Source organism: Ranitomeya variabilis, chromosome 3 (assembly GCF_051348905.1).
Source record: "Ranitomeya variabilis isolate aRanVar5 chromosome 3, aRanVar5.hap1, whole genome shotgun sequence".
Taxonomy (NCBI): Eukaryota; Metazoa; Chordata; class Amphibia; order Anura; family Dendrobatidae; genus Ranitomeya; species Ranitomeya variabilis.
The window spans coordinates 199,569,843-199,587,847 of NC_135234.1; the positions used below are offsets into that span (position 1 = coordinate 199,569,843).

General features: G+C 44.3%; 1 protein-coding gene across 1 annotated transcript in view; it reads left to right on the forward strand.

Annotated features, from left to right (window-relative positions):
- Positions 1 to 5,468: 5,468 nt before the first annotated feature.
- LOC143817643 (synaptonemal complex protein 1-like) overlaps positions 5,469 to 18,005 on the forward strand; it is a 446,817-nt gene continuing 434,280 nt past the window's right edge. Inside the window, exons 1-2 of the mRNA XM_077299136.1 lie at positions 5,469 to 5,929; positions 15,280 to 15,403. Coding sequence (XP_077155251.1) covers positions 15,296 to 15,403 — 108 coding nt within the window. The 5' untranslated portion in view covers positions 5,469 to 5,929; positions 15,280 to 15,295. The remainder of the gene's footprint in view (positions 5,930 to 15,279; positions 15,404 to 18,005) is intronic.

Genomic DNA, 18,005 nt, shown 5'->3' on the forward strand with positions numbered 1-18,005 from the left:
TGCACAGTCACACATCTGGACCCCGAGAGCATCATAGGCTATGTTGTGAGGCGAAATTTTAACCCCGCGCGTTCCAATTCACCAAACAATTTTGCCCCTATCTACATAATGGGGAAAAAGTGAAAGGAAAAGTGTTGGAGGCAAATTGACAGCTGCCAGATGTGAACAAGGGGGACGTTAAGAGTGAGAGCGATGGCGCCAAAGAGTATATACCGTACAGTTGCTAAGGTGGGGCCCCGACATGGGATACTCACCACACACGGGGATATGAACACACACACAAAATGCGCCACACACTACCATGTGCTTGAACATATTTATATGTCCACTCTCAGAGATATTTATCTGATACTAGCTGAAGAGCCCTGCGTTGCCAGGGCATAGTAAATATCTGTGGTTAGTTATAGCGCCTCACTTCTCTTATTTTCCCATCACGCCTCTCATTTTTCCCCTCACATCTCTCATTTTCTCCCTTAGGCCGGCGTCACACTCAGCGTAAGACAATACGGTCCGTTTTTTGTTATTTTGCGCATGGCATCCTCCGTATGTAATCCGTATGGCATCCGTACTGCGATATTTTCTCGCAGGCTTGCAAAACCGACATCTAATGGATTTATGTGCTCAAATGTTCGGGAAAACATATATACAGTATATATATATATATATATATATATATATATATATATATATGTCATTGAGACACATACAGGTCCTTCTCAAAAAATTAGCATATAGTGTTAAATTTCATTATTTACCATAATGTAATGATTACAATTAAACTTTCATATATTATAGATTCATTATCCACCAACTGAAATTTGTCAGATCTTTTATTGTTTTAATACTGATGATTTTGGCATACAACTCCTGATAACCCAAAAAACCTGTCTCAATAAATTAGCATATCAAGAAAAGGTTCTCTAAATGACCTATTACCCTAATCTTCTGAATCAACTAATTAACTCTAAACACATGCAAAAGATACCTGAGGCTTTTAAAAACTCCCTGCCTGGTTCATTACTCAAAACCCCCATCATGGGTAAGACAGCGACCTGACAGATGTCAAGAAGGCCATCATTGACACCCTCAAGCAAGAGGGTAAGACCCAGAAAGAAATTTCTCAACAAATAGGCTGTTCCCAGAGTGCTGTATCAAGGCACCTCAATGGTAAGTCTGTTGGAAGGAAACAATGTGGCAGAAAACGCTGTACAACGAGAAGAGGTGACCGGAACCTGAGGAAGCAGTGGACTGAGTCTGGTGTGGAAACATTCAGAGCCACCGTGCACAGGCGTGTGCAGGAAATGGGCTACAGGTGCCGCATTCCCCAGGTAAAGCCACTTTTGAACCATAAACAGCGGCAGAAGCGCCTGACCTGGGCTACAGAGAAGCAGCACTGGACTGTTGCTAAGTGGTCCCAAGTACTTTTTTCTGATGAAAGCAAATTTTGCATGTCATTCGGAAATCAAGGTGCCAGAGTCTGGAGGAAGACTGGGGAGAAGGAAATGCCAAAATGCCTGTAGTCCAGTGTCAAGTACCCACAGTCAGTGATGGTGTGGGGTGCCATGTCAGCTGCTGGTGTTGGTCCACTGTGTTTCATCAAGGGCAGGGTCAATGCAGCTAGCTATCAGGAGATTTTGGAGCACTTCATGCTTCCATCGGCTGAAATGCTTTATGGAGATGAAGATTTCATTTTTCAGCACGACCTGGCACCTGCTCACAGTGCCAAAACCACTGGTAAATGGTTTACTGACCATGGTATTACTGTGCTCAATTGGCCTGCCAACTCTCCTGACCTGAACCCCATAGAGAATCTGTGGGATATTGTGAAGAGAAAGTTGAGAGACGCAAGACCCAACACTCTGGATGAGCTTAAGGCCGCTATTGAAGCATCCTGGGCCTCCATAACATCTCAGCAGTGTCACAGGCTGATTGCCTCCATGCCACGCCGCATTGAAGCAGTCATTTCTGCCAAAGGATTCCCGACCAAGTATTGAGTGCATAACTGAACATTATTATTTGATGGTTTTTTTGTTTGGTATTAAAAAACACTTTTATTTGATTGGTCGGGTGAAATATGCTAATTTATTGAGACAGGTTTTTTGGGTTATCAGGAGTTGTATGCCAAAATCATCAGTATTAAAACAATAAAAGACCTGACAAATTTCAGTTGGTGGATAATGAATCTATAGTATATGAAAGTTTAATTGTAATCATTACATTATGGTAAATAATGAAATTTAACACTATATGCTAATTTTTTGAGAAGGACCTGTATATATATATATATTCTATATTTATATTTAATTCAGCGCGATATCTGTGAAAAGCCGGTAATTCAATTGCCGGCTTTTCATTTCTCCTTCACAAACCCGACATGATATGAGACATTTATTATTTTGCCAAGCGAGGGTCTTGAGATGGATTGAGAGAGCAATAAAATACTAAAACAACCTGTTTGTTTATTTCATTAAAATACTTTTTAATAACGTGTGTGTGTGTTTTTTAACCCTTTCAGACAATTGGATTAATAATGGATAGGTGTCATAATTGACGCCTCTCCATTATTAATCTGGCTTAATGTCACGTTACAATAGCAAGGTGGCATTAACCCTTCATTACCCCATATCCCACCGCTACACGGGAGTGGGAAGAGAGTGGCCAAGTGCCAGAATAGGCGCATCTTCCAGATGTGCCTTTTCTGGGGTGGCTGGGGGCAGATGTTTGTAGCCAGGGGGGCCAATAACCATGGACCCTCTCTAGGCTATTAATATCTGCCGTCAGTCACTGGCTTTACCACTCTGGCGGAGAAAATTGCGCGGGAGCCCACGCCAATTTTTTCCGCCATTTAACCCTTTATTTTAGCAGCTACAGCGCCCAAATTTTGCACATACACACTACTAACATTAGTAGTGTGGAATATGCAAAAAAAAAGGGGATATGAGATGGTTTACTGTATGTAAACCATGTCTCATATCCTGTCGGGTTGGGGAAGGAGAAATGAAAAGCCGGCAATTGAATTACCGGCTTGTCACTAACACCGCTGCGTATTTCTCGCAAGTCACACTGCTGGTCCGTGTGTAATCCGTATTTTTCTCGCCACCATAGACTTTCATTGGCGTATTATTTGCGCAATACGCTGACAAACGCAGCATGCTGCGATTTACTACGGCCGTAGAAAGCCGTATAATACTGAACCGTAATATACGGCTGATAGGAGCAGCCCCATTGAGAATAATTGTGCCGTTTGTTTGGCGAGTTTTACGGACATATTTTCTGCGCTCTTACGTCCGTAAAACTCGCTAGTGTGACGCCGGCATTTTCCCCTTCACTCCTCTTATTTTCCCCCTCACTCCTCTCATTCCCCCCTTACTCCTCTCATTCCCCACTAACACTTGTCATTTCGACCTCACATCTGTCATTTTCCGATCACTCCACTATTTTCCCTCACTCCTCTCATTTTGAACTCACACCTTTTCCTTTTCACCTCACACCCCTCATTTTCACCTCACACCTCTCATTTCCCCCTCAGTATATGCGTTTGTCATCTCTCTTATATATAGTATACACCTGTATGTCATCTCCTGTATATAGTATATACCTGTATGTCATCTCCCCTGTAAATAGTATATACCTGCTGTATGTCATCTCCTCCTGTATATCGTATATATCTATGTGTCATCTCCTCCTGTATATAGTATATACCTGTATGTCAGCTCTTCTGTATATACTATATACCTGTATGTCATCTCCTCCTATATATAGTATATACCTGTATGTCATCTCCTGTATATAGTATATACCTGTATGTCATCTCGCCTGTATATAGTATATACCTGCTGTATGTCATCTCCTCCTCTATATACCTATGTGTCATCTCCTCTTTTATATAGTATATACCTGTATGTCATCTCCTCCTGTATATAGTATATACCTGTGTCATCTCTCCTGTATATAGTATATATCTGTGTGTCATCTCCCCTGTATATAGTATATATCTGTATGTCATCTCCTCCTGTATTAGACCGCGTTCACACGTTATTTGGTCAGTATTTTTACCTCAGTATTTGTAAGCTAAATTGGCAGCCTGATAAATCCCCAGCCAACAGGAATCCCCCCCCCCGGCAGTATATATTAGCTCACACATACACATAATAGACAGGTCATGTGACTGACAGCTGCCGTATTTCCTATATGGCACATTTGTTGCTCTTGTAGTTTGTCTGCTTATTAATCAGATTTTATTTTTGAAGGATAATACCAGACTTGTGTGTGTTTTAGGGCGAGTTTCATGTGTCACGTTGTGTGTGTTGAGTTGCGTGTGGCGACATGCATGTAGAGACTTTTGTGAGATGAGTTTTGTGTGGCGACATGCGTGTTGCAACTTTTTGTGTGTCGAGTTGCATGTGACAGGTTAGTGTAGCAAGTTGTATGTAGCAAGTTGTGTGCAGCAAGTTTTGCATGTGGCGAGTTTAATGTGTGGTGCGTTTTGAGTATGTGCAAGTTTTGTGTGAGGCAACTTTTGCATGTGTTGCAACTTTTGTGCATGTGGCAATTTTTCCGCGTGAGCAAGTTTTGCGTGTGGCGAATTTTCCAAGATGTGAGTTTTGCACGTGTGGCGAGTTTTGCGTGAGCCTAGTTTTGCATGTGGCGAGTTTTGTGCGTGGCGAGTTTTGAGCGGCGACTTTTGTGTTTCGACTTTTATGTGGCGAGGTTGGTGTATGTGTGGTGAAATGTGTGCTGAGGGTTATATATGTGGTCAAGCACGTGGTAGTGTGTGGTGCATTTTGTGTGTGTGTTCATATCCTCGTGTGTGGGGAGTATCCTATGTCGGTGCCCCACCTTAGCAACTGTACAGTATATACTCTTTGGCGCCATCGCTCTCACTCTTAAAGTCCCCCTTGTTCACATCTGGCAGCTGTCAATTTGCCTCCAACACTTTTCCTTTCACTTTTTCCCCATTATGTAGATAGGGGCAAAATTGTTTGGTGAATTGGAACGCGCGGGGTTAAAATTTCGCCTCACAACATAGCCTATGACGATCTCGGGGTCCAGACGTGTGACTGTGCAAAATTTTGTGGCTGTAGCTGCGACGGTGCAGATGCCAATCACACACACACACACACACACACACACACACACACACACACACACACACACACACACACACACACACACACACACACACACACACACACACACACACACACACACACACACACACCTTTATATATTAGATATTTCCAATCTTTCTCATATAGCTACTCCTATTTATTCAATATACATAGTGTGAATATACAGTATATACATATATATGCACTATATATAGCCCCATTCCCATATTTCTGTCTCAAGTATTTATCTGATTATATATATATATATATATATATATATATATATATATATATATATACACGTATATACACACACAGTGTGCGTATAAATATATATCCATTCTTTCTCATATTTCTAGTCTACTACTCTCTGAGATGTATCCGATTCATAATCTCCATTCTTTATCATATTTCCACTGTCTCGTATTTAAGTCTACTCTCTGAGGTATTTCTCTGACCTAGCGCCATTCCACCTCTCAGGTCTCATACTTCACACTACTCTCTGACTCTGAGCTGACTTTTAGTTAGTTACACCGAGTCATAGACAGACGACTACACTGCGCAGTGTATTGCCGCTGCCTAGGAAAACTGCCCAGTAACTATTTACATTATAGAAAAAACAAGGAAGTTGATTGGGTAATGCGTCCAGAGATCCAGCTGCTCGGTAACCGATTGGTTGATAACATAAGCGCTCTCCACCCCCACACCTCGATGTTTTCCCGCCTTCAGCAGGAGCTCCTGGTGACGAGTCCAGTCCACTCGCTCTGCGGTGCTTGCGGTGTCGGCTGAGTTTCTGCTATTGTGGCGTATTCTAGATTGTAAGGAGCTGATGAAACGTTTCTGCTCTCTGCTGCTCATATTACGTGGTTAATGTAAAGTCTAAATTAATATGTAGTGATGTAATAATGACTGTGACGTCATAGTAAAGGTTTATCTTCTTAATAAGTGACTTATACTCAGTTATTTTCTGTCAGCTTGTGAGAGGGGAGGACTAACTAAGGGTATTTCACAGTGATAATGGAGAATATAATGTGCCTTTCTGTGTAGACATTGTATCAAGCTTATTATCCCTTGTTATTCTCGTCTGTGACTTCAAGGGTATCTACACTATAAGGGCATGACATGATATATTTCTTAAAGGGGTTATTCCCTTTCAAATATACGGTAATTCTTCCCTCGCTGCATTATTTTTAATCATGCTGTCCTCGCTCTCCCCAGGTCCACTGACAACTCTCTCCACTGCTTCCAGCATGTGTCCAATAATTGCTGCAACACTGATGTCACCTTGACAGCGCTGCAGCCAATCAGTGAGCTCAGTGTCTCGAGCTGCGCGTCCTGTCTTCTTCACTGTAATGAAGTCTCACAGCCACTGAGCTCACTGATTGGCTGCTGCGATGTCAACATGAGGTCAGCGCTGCAGCCAATGCCAGTCACCAGGAGCAGCGTCTGAGACTTGACAATCGGTGGAAGGTGAGTACAGCGTTGTTTGCATGTTTAAAACCAAAATGCAGCAAGGGACGAATTATATTTCAAAGAGAACAAACCCTCTACCCAGTTCAAGACCAGGCCAATTACCCCATTCATGACCAGGCACTTTTTTTCAGATTTTCTTTTACATGTGGTTTAAAGAGCTATTAAAAAATCTTTTAGATGGATATTCAGGTAATTTTTGCATCTTTTTTTCATGACCCATGGGGCTTTATTTTTTTTTTTCACTGTGATAGTATCTTTTCTATTTGCTGATAATTGGATGATAATGGCGGAATAACAAGGGAAATTTCATTTTTTTTTCTATGTCCACACAAGAGCACTGAAATACATTAAAAAGTGTGATCCCCATTCTGTAACAAGTCTAAAAAAATTTTTTTGATCTGACCATTTTTTTCTTTTTTAACTGGGGTGGTGCTCGTGACAATTTGGAATGACAGTGGCATATTTTTTAATTAGCTGTTACCTGTTATTTTTTAATTAATTTATTTTTCTTGTATCTTTCCATGCCCCTGGCCACACCCATTTACCACCTCTTTCTCCCCCCCCCTGGCAGGAGGAGATGTCACAGAGGTGGTGGAAGTGAGGAAAATTCAGCAGACACCCGAGACTGCAGGGTGTAGACACAAATCCCGGACTGTCCGCTATATCTGGGACAGAGTTGGGACTAGAAATAAGTTGATCAATTCACAGGTTCAGCATCCAGGTCAGTGGTACCTGGCGGCTAGATGGGAGACAGCTAATTTCTTACCTTTCGTCATTCCCATTTGCTTTTGATTAGCCAGAGCTGGCACGACATCATAAAAGCCTCCGCAGAAATAAACCACCAAACAGCACAGTTCAGCAGTGTATTTATACACGCTGGGGACGCAGTTTTCATGAAATCACATTCACTTTGCTTAGGCAGTTAAACACAGCAGAATTTCTGTACAAAAGACAGCAGAAAAAAACACAGCATTTAGGCTACATGTAAACATGGTCTAAATGTCTAAGCAAAGTGGCTGTGATTTCTTGAAATCTCTGCTCTCGGTGCATCTAAAGACGTTGCTGGACTCTGCAGCAGTTGTCATGCTGTGATGGTGTTTGGTAAGGAAGGGGGGCCTCAAACTGTCCCTGGAACTGGGACTCTAACTATCCCTGTCCCGGGGGTACTCTTAAATGTAGAGGCCTAAGTCTCCCACCTTACTATGCTCCTGTTAAACCCTGATCGGTCCCCTCCCCAACCCCATAGGACCGAAATATAAGATAAACAAGACACAAAGGCAAAAACAGGGATAACAAAAAACGTCTATTATACAAAAGCACTAACCAACAATAGGGAGGAGGATAGAGACAGGGAGGAATAAACTAAATGGGAACGGGGCCAGGAGATAAACACACATGTACTACAGCAAACCACAGAACCCTTCTACAACAACTCTACTCCAACCACTTAGCTTTAGCACACAGCACAGGAAGACAAATCTTTTACCGGCAGTTTGAAGAAGGTCTGACCAATTTTTATAGGAAGAGGTAATGACTAGATCAGAAGCAGCTGAAATGGAGCTGCAGGTTTCTGACCAGCATAGAAAGGGTCGATGACCTCTTCAGAGGAAACTAAATCCATTTAATACAGGACACAAATCACACCATTTCTAAAGAAGATCTGCGATTTATTACCCAACGTGACCATCTAGCTCCAGGTCTTCCAGGGGGACTTGACACCTTCATGATAGCGGTAATGTCACATTGACAGTGCACAACTCCAACATCACTGAGCTCAGTGGCTCGTGCCATCTACCTCAGCACAGCCGCTAAGCCGAGATGCAGGCAGACGCAGAACAGGTGCTAAATCCGAGGAGATGTGAGTACCTGATTTGTTACTTTAGGTATACTAGAAATTGGAAAACCCCTTTACAACTAATGACAGACATAGCACGTCATGAGTGGGTGTCAGTTTGATTGTAAACACGCAGTGACAATTCAGTGCTGACAGCTGTCACTGACAACTGAGTGTCACGGGAAGAGGTGCAGTGACCCATGTGATCGGTCCCCGAACTCAGGGCACTGTGAATTTGCCTCAATGTGACTGACCGATCACAGCATGATGGTGCAGAAATATCAGCACCTCCTGCCAGATCACAGCAGTAGTTCGGCGCTGCAAGTGGCTACATTAACAGCCAGGGACGATGCTAGCACCGCCTCTGATTTTTTAGCCTGCTAAATGCTGCAATCGCAACAATTAGCAAGCAGCCAAAGGGAGGGAGTACCCTCTGCCTCCAGGTCGGTGCAGGTTAATAGCGTTCTGATTCCATTTGGCGCCAGCCCTGGGAGGAAATGAATGCTATTCCTCCTGGCAGCCTTGCTCTTTCACTCATAGGTGTGTCACCGAAACAGTTTCAGTCATTGCTCTCTGCATAGAGCGCGGTAGCTGTAACCGCATCCTTGGCACGGACTGACAGCCAGTTCCAATGCTGAGCCAGCTGTCAGTCAGTTCCATGGGCGCAGTTATGCACAGAGCGGTGACTGAAACGGTTATGGCGCCATCTCTATGACTGAAAGAGCTAGTCTAGTTAAAAGGGTATTCCTATCTCCAAGATCTGGCTATCTACAATCCTGGTGGTTTAATCCCTTATATGCTTTGGTCAGTAGAGATGAGCGAACCTGAACTTAAAAGTTCGGGGTTCGTACCGGGCAGTTAGTGTCCAATTGTAAATATCGAACACTGACTTCTCCCGGAAGTCCGTTGCAATGTTCGGAGTTCCGGGAGAAGTCTGAGAGAGAATATTCCAGCTCAAATGTTCGGATCCAAAGTATTCTCAATGGGCTTCGGTGTTCTGGTTCAAGTTCGCGTACAGTTCTGGTAATGTATAAAACAGGAGAAAGAAGGAGCAATCAGGTATATATAAAAAATAAAAAAATTTATTTAACAGAAATATACAAAAATATATTACTCAGTGAAAAAAAGTCACAAGATTGAATGCAGGAGGGCATACCATAATGAAAAAGACTCAAGTATTTCTACCTGCCCATATTTGTGCAAATGCTATATTCAATAAGGTGCAAGTGCAGTCACTGATCGCACATGGATGGCAAGCCGCATGGCCCTGCAGTAGTTTTTAGAGCACATTATAATATCAATTAGGGACTACATGGTGCTTACCACGGGTAAAAAGGTAGAAGAGTCTGAGACCAGGTGTGGAAACCCCAACAGTCCCCGACGCACGTTTCGCGGGTAAATGGACCCGCTTTCTCAAGGGGAATATCGGCAATACATCAACAGGACCTTTTATGACCCACTAACCCAGCACATGATCAGTGGCCAACCAATCACAGCAGAAACGCTGGCGCGTGCGCACCGACAGCCCGGAGTCCCGGCAATGGAGCAGAGCGTCAGCGTCGTCACGTGCGCACGGGGAGGAGGAGCAATCCCCACACGCACGGACAAGGCAAAAGACGCGCCGCTGCATGTCAGGAAATCCAGACCGCGGCACGCATGTGCACCACCGCTGTATCACCAATGAATCATGTATACATTAGAAAAGGTGCCACATAATTAACCTCACAAAGGTGGCCATAAATGAGCATATCAAAAGCAGGCAACGTAGTGCTGATAAATAGGTGTAACATATATATAGGGGAGGAAAAATAAGATACAATGTCGCACATAAGTCCAAATTTATGCATATTCGTCCAGGTCCTTCTATCAGATGTTATATCTTGCACATCATGCATGCTTCTGTGATATGCTAACAGTTTGAACGTTGAGAGATCAATAGTGGGTATGGGTGGATCACATACATTGTCCTGTTTGAAGAATAAACAGATGTCAAAAAATCATGAAAAGAATTATATATCACAATAAAGATAAAAATAAAAGACAAACATATAATAAAACTTTTTTTAAAAAAGATAAACAAACACACCAAAAAACTAAGTAAAAAAGGGGTGAAACGAGGGATAAGAACAAATTCCAAAAAAGAGGGCATATATAGTACTATAGACATCAGAGAAGAATTAGCAAATCAGAGAAAGGCGGCAAAGAATAGGGACTCATTTAATCCTTTCGGGGCCATGGTATCTAGGACCACGATCCACTTGGCCTCTACCTGCGCCAGAATATTTTTGTAGTCACCTCCTCTAATGCCTAAATGGACAACGTCTATACCCCGCACCATAAATGACGAGGGATCGCTCCCATGGAATTGTTTGAAATGCCGCGGGATGGTCTTGAGGAGGGAGAGATCGGTCACTGTCCTGGCCGCACAAATGTCCAGCACATGCTCACGCACACGCTTTCTAAGTTCTCTAGATGTGAGACAAATATAAATTTTTGAGCAATCACAAGTGGCATAGTAGATGACATTCCTAGTACTCAGGGCCGGTTTTAGAAAAAGTGGGGCCCTAGGCAAAAATTTAAAGTGGGGGCCCCAAATGATAACATTGCACTGTGGCCCCCATATTTAGGGGCCTTATATCGGCCAACGGGTCTGCCAGTATTAGCTGTACGCAGGGTCGTTGCTAGGGTCAACAAAGATCAGGGGCCCAAGACAAAGAGTTGCCCCCAATCCCCTCTTAATTTTTTTTTAACTCTTCAGATAAAACAGTGCTAACTCTCTTGAGAACAGATAATGTAGTAGATGTCACCTGCAGTCCTATGTAACACCACAGATAGACATAGCGTTTCAGGCTAAGACTATGTTCACATGCAGCATTTTTTCAGTAGCCAAAACCTTTTCTATTAGCAGTAAAAATGTTGCGTTCAAAACACCTGTTTTTCAGCTTGTTTTTTGGTGTTCTTCACACTTTTTTCAGCTTTTTTTTGGAGTGAGGATGTTTGGTCAGTATTTCAAATCAGCATATGTAAGCCAAAACCAGGAGGGTGAGAAACGTGTGAACACGTTGCGGATTTTGCTGTGGATCTGCAGCAGTTTTCCATGCGTTGTACAGCACCATGTAAACCTATGGAAAACAAAATCCGCAGTACACATGCTGCGGCAAATACCGAGCGGAAACGCTGCATTGTATTTTCTGCAGCATGTCAATTCTTTGTGCGGATTCTGCAGCGTTTTACACCTGTTCCTCAATAGGAATCCGCAGGTGTAAAAACGCTGTTGAAAACCGCACAAAAACCGCGGTAATTCCATGATAAATCTGCGGTAAATCTGCAGGTAAAACTGAGGGGATTTAAAAAGTGCTGCAGTTCTGAAATCCAGTCAGAAAACAAACAAGCGCCTGCAGGAGATTTCGGAAATCTCCTATGTTTTGCCGGCACTTTGAAAAGCAGCTTTTCGCCATGTTCATATGCAGAATTTTTGCAGCTTTTTCTTGTGCAAATAAGTTTATAGCATTTTACAGCACAAGCAAAAACTGAGATTTTCAGAAATCTCCTGCGCACCCTTTTATTTTCTCCTGAATTTCACAACTGCAGCCTTTTTTAAATCTAAGCGTGTCACTTCTTTCTTCTTTCTTCTTTGTCACCTTGACAAGCCAGAGATGGTATGTCACTATCCATAAGGAGAAACGATACCCCTTAGACCCCAGTCCAGAGCCTCTCACCTAGCCAAATCAGTTCTCATGCTTCGCACTGACGAGGGCCAACAGCCCGAAACACCGTGTCTGCGAATTGAGATACTGATTTGGCTTTTATCCTAAGTCATATTACACGACTCGTTAAAGGGTTGATTGTGACTTGTAGGATCGCTACTTCCAACAGGTGGCGCTATAGAGTTTAAGTCCTCTTTTTCTCAGAAGAGGCAATTTGCATATCACTTCTTTCAGGAATTTTTTTCACCCGTAGAAAGCAATGAAAGCATTTAAAAAATGCTGCAAATGTTGCAAAGTTTTTCGCTGCGTTTTTTGTGAATAACACTAACTTTATTAAACATTACTGTAGACAAAATGCAGACTGTAAAAAACAAACAGCAAAAGCTCTAAGGGTATGTGTCCACAATGAGTAAACGCTGTGGGTCGGCTGCTGTGTACTTGTGCAGCGTCCAACCCGCAGCGGCCAGATGTTACCGTGTAGTGTAGTGGATGAGATTTCAAGAAATTCCATCTCTACTATGCGTGCACTGACACCGGCACCTCACCTGCGGAGACGGACATGCGGCACGTCTGTCTAGGCTGCAACATGTCAATTTATATGGCGTAGACGCGAGTCTCCACAAGAGAAATCTCACCCCTGCAATGTATAGGACGCAGGGATTCCACACGGTTCAATGAACACATGTGGAATCACCTGTGTTCAAAAGATGGCCGCACTTTGGACGCAGCACATGTCCACTGCATCCAAAGGGCTGCCATTTCCGGATCCTCTGCACATACTCTAAAAAATGGGTGCTTTGAAAGCAGTGTTTTTACTGCAAGGTGAGCAGGCTTTGGCTGCAAAAAAAAAAAATGCACCAAAAACGCTGATTCCTGCACACCTGTACTATATATGTGTATAGTTTACCCTTATTGTTTCACGTGGGAATTCATTTATTTCTATATAATAAATGCCCTGATTCAGCAGACAATATCCCTGTCTTGTGTCATCCAGACAGTAGTGACAGGAGGTCGCACTGTCAGACTACAAGCAGTGACTGTGGTCAGAGCCTATGCTGATCCCTGCTGTATGTGACTGTGAAACCTGATCCTACAGCAAACAGCACAGAGCTCCGGGACCACATGAGTAAATCACAGCACTGAGGGGGTCTCAAGGGGGGTTTGGGAGAGACGCCACTGCTGTACACCCTCTGGGCACTTCATACAGGGGCTGCAGAGGTAGGGGGCCCCCTTTCTAGGTGGGGGTCCCAGCCAGGCGTCTGCCTGTGCCAAACACCGCCCCTGCTAATACTACATGATATACGATGTCTGATATCAAATTGCTTTTTACCATTTGATGAGCTAAATGTAGTACAGCGCAGGACATTTGTGCAGGCAAGACAGTGACCGCAGGAAATGGACCCAAGATTAGGGCCTTTTGAGCCAAACGGGTTAGAGAGGGTTGGAGTGTAATGGCTATCAACCAATAAATCCTTGAAATTCTTTGCCCTTTTGGCGGTCATAGTGGGGCCAGGACCAAGTGATGTATTTAGACACGGTTCAGCACCTAAGATGGGCCAGTGTCTTTTGAGTATCGTTCTCATCTCCTCCCATTCATGATTGAACGTGGAAATAAATCTTATAGGCCCATTGTTGGTGATCCGTTCTCTGGTCCTAGAGGACTTCAAAAGGTCACCGCGTGGAGTAGCTCTGGCTCGCTGATAACCATGCCTGACACATATATTAGAATAGCCGCGTGCTGAAAACCTTGATTTAAGGTCAAGGGCCTGATTTTCAAATTTGGCATCAGAGGAACAAATCCGCCTCATCCTTAAGAACTGCCCAACCGGGACAGCCCTAATTGTAGATGGAGTGTGAGCTGAGGACGCATGAATTAGTGCATTGACGGATGTAGGTTTTCGGTATACATCAGTCTGAATGCAACCGACACTATCAACCTCAAAAGTGACATCCAGAAAATTCACTTTTTTAACATCATATGTATACGTAAGATGGATATTTATTTAATTTGAATTCAGCGTCCCCATAAACTCCTCGAGCTGCCGCACCGTCCCGTCCCTGGTAATGGTAACCAAACTTTGGAATAAAGTTCAGGTCGGGTACCAGAAGCTGAAGTTCCATGGGTCCGCTTATCCCTAGTCATTAGCAATCATGGCAGCTAAGTAGATAGACAGGGAAGACGTTTTCTTGTTCAGCTTATCTGCCCATCATGAATGGATCCAATCATAAAAGTACATTTTGGAATATGATCAGATTCAGGTTTTTTTTTTACCTCATTGTTATGTACCTCAAAAGATTAAGATTTTTTTTATAGAATGAGATCTTGAATCATTACGTAGAATTGGTAGTAACATATCCATAGGGGTACAAACAATATCTCTAGAATTAATATACCGTATTTTTCGGATTATAAGACGCACCCCAAATTTTGAGGAGAAAAATAAGAAAAAAATTTTTTTTAATAAAATGGTGGTGCTTCTTATAATCCATGCGTCTTATTGCTTACCGGGGTGGTGGGTGCGGTGAAGTGGGGTCCCAGGGTCGCTGCTGGAGGAGTCAGGAGCAGGGTGATGCTGCAGGCCTGCAGGCTTAAGGGGTGCTCCGATGTGAGGCACGCTGGTGCGGGGGTCTTGTGCATGTCCGGTGCTGCCGCCTGGTGTCTCCGGGTGCCCGACGGTTGATTTCAGCGCTGAGCTCTCATCTCTCGAGATCTCGTTCCCGAGATCACATCTGTACATGCGCTGCCCCCGGCGGCGGCCATATTCCCGGAGTCCACCGCACATGCACAGGGAACCGTGGAATTGCCGAGGCTCTGGCCTGTCGCAAAATGTCGGCAGAGCCCCGGGCAGCACCAGACACCCACACAGCACCGCTTGGCACCGGAGACACCCGCAGCATCGGCAAGCAACCGCTGGGCACCCAGAGACACCCGGACACCACCTCATCCCAGCCTGCGGCCTACACCCACGGTATTGGTAAGGCATGTCCGCTTTGTAAGACGCACCCCCCCATTTTCCCTCCAACTTTGGGAGAAAAAAGTGCGTCTTACAAAGCGAAAAATACGGTACATAGACTTGTCTATGTCAAGACATAAAGCAGCGCCAAAAATATGTAACTTGTGCAATTTATGCATCCATCTGTTATTTTGTTATAGGTAGTCACAGACAAACATGGAACAAGAAATTCCGTTTAGAATATTTCCTCTGCCAAGGATAAGCAGCAGCCATATCTCTGCAGTTAAACCTCAAGCGGTGGTGGAAAACACTTCAAGTTATCAGGTAATTAATCTATGAAGAAGTTTTATGTTATCATTTTCTCACATATTACGTGGGCTTCATCTGGGTTCTTCGGTTTCCTCCCACATTTCAAAGACATACTGATAGGGAATTTAGATTGTGAGCCCCAATGGAGAGGTATGAGGTATTGCCGCAGGGTCTCTTAGGGCCGGAGGCCGGGACATGACTCCTCCGTCGGAAATGGCGCATGCATATAGCGCACTTCAGGTGCCATTTTGTAAGTTACGCATCCGGGCCAGTAAATGGGACGCAGGATAGGCACAGCACAGGACAGAATGGGGGCGCAGGATGGGAGCAGCACATGACAGAATGGGGGCACAGAATGGGGGCGCAGGATGGGAGCAGCACATTACAGAAGGGGGGCACAGGATGGGAGCAGCACATGACAGAATGGGGGCACAGGATGGGAGCAGCACATTACAGAATGCGGTGCAGGATGGGAGCAGCACATGACAGAATGGGGGAGCAGGATGGGAGCAGCACATGACAGAATGGGGGCGCAGGATGGAAGCAGCGCATGACAGCATGGGGGTGCATGATGGGAGCAGCACATGACAGCATGGGGGTGCAGGATGGGAGCAGCACATGACATAATGGGAGTGCAGGATGGGAGCACCACATGACAGGATGGGAGCGCAGGATGGGAGCACCACATGACAGGATTGGGGCGCAGGATGGGAGCACATGACAGGATTGGGGCGTAGGATGGGAGCACATGACAGGATGAGAGCACAGGAAGAGAGTATCACATGACAAGATGGAGGCGCACAAAACAGGATGAGGGCGCAGGATGGGGGCTGCACATGACAGGAAGGGGCGCAGGATGGGAGCAGCATATAACAGGATGGGGGCGCAAGATGGTAGCAGCACATGACAAGATTAGGGCGCAGGACGGAAGCAGCACATACCAGGATGGAGACCATATACCAATATAAATGCTCGCTACCCAGACGTAGAACGGGTTCAATAGCTAGTATACATACACTCACTGGCCACTTTATTAGGTACACCTGTCCAACTTCTTGTTAACACTTAATTTCTAATCAGCCAATCACATGGCGGCAACTCAGTGCATTTAGGCATGTAGACATGGTCAAGACAATCTCCTGCAGTTCAAACCGAGCATCAGTATGGGGAAGAAAGGTGATTTGAGTGCCTTTGAACGTGGCATGGTTGTTGGTGCCAGAAGGGCTGGTCTGAGTATTTCAGAAACTGCTGATCTACTGGGATTTTCACGCACAACCATCTCTAGGGTTTACAGAGAATGGTCCGAAAAAGAAAAAAAATTCAGTGAGCGGCAGTTCTGTGGGCGGAAATGCCTTGTTGATGCCAGAGGTCAGAGGAGAATGGGCAGACTGGTTCGAGCTGATAGAAAGGCAACAGTGACTCAAATCGCCACCCGTTACAACCAAGGTAGGCCTAAGAGCATCTCTGAACGCACAGTGCGTCGAACTTTGAGGCAGATGGGCTACAGCAGCAGAAGACCACACCGGGTACCACTCCTTTCAGCTAAGAACAGGAAACTGAGGCTACAATTTGTACAAGCTCATCGAAATTGGACAGTAGAAGATTGGAAAAACGTTGCTTGGTCTGATGAGTCTCGATTTCTGCTGCGACATTCGGATGGTAGGGTCAGAATTTGGCGTAAACAACATGAAAGCATGGATCCATCCTGCCTTGTATGGAGCATCTTTGGGATGTGCAGCCGACAAATCTGCGGCAACTGTGTGATGCCATCATGTCAATATGGACCAAAATCTCTGAGGAATGCTTCCAGCACCTTGTTGAATCTATGCCACGAAGAATTGAGGCAGTTCTGAAGGCAAAAGGGGGTCCAACCCGTTACTAGCATGGTGTACCTAATAAAGTGGCCGGTGAGTGTATATATATAGTCATGGCCAAAAGTATTCACACCCCTGCAATTCTGTCAGATAATACTCAGCTTCTTCCTGAAAATGATTGCAAACACAAATTCTTTGGTATTATTATCTTCATTTAATTTGTCTTATATGAAAAAAAAAAATTGTCCTAAAGCCAAATTAGATATAATTCCACACCAAACATAAATAAGGGGGTGGACAAAAGTATTGGCACCTTTTGAAAAATCATGTGATGCTTCTCTAATTTGTGTAATTAACAGCACCTGTAACTTAACTGTGGCACCTAACAGGTGTTGGCAATAACTGAATCACACTTGCAGCCAGTTGACATGGATTAAAGTTGACTCAACCTCTGTCCTGTGTCCTTGTGTACCACATTGAGCATGGAGAAAAGAAAGAAGACCAAAGAACTGTCTGAGGACTTGAGAAACCAAATTGTGAGGAAGCATGAGCAATCTCAAGGCTACAAGTCCATCTCCAAAGACCTGAATGTTCCTGTGTCTACCGTGCGCAGTGTCATCAAGAAGTTTAAAGCCCATGGCACTGTGGCTAACCTCCCTAGATGTGGACGGAAAAGAAAAATTGACAAGAGATTTCAACACAAGATTGTGCGGATGTTGGATAAAGAACCTCAACTAACATCCAAACAAGTTCAAGCTGCCCTGCAGTCCGAGGGTACAACAGTGTCAACCCGTACTATCCGT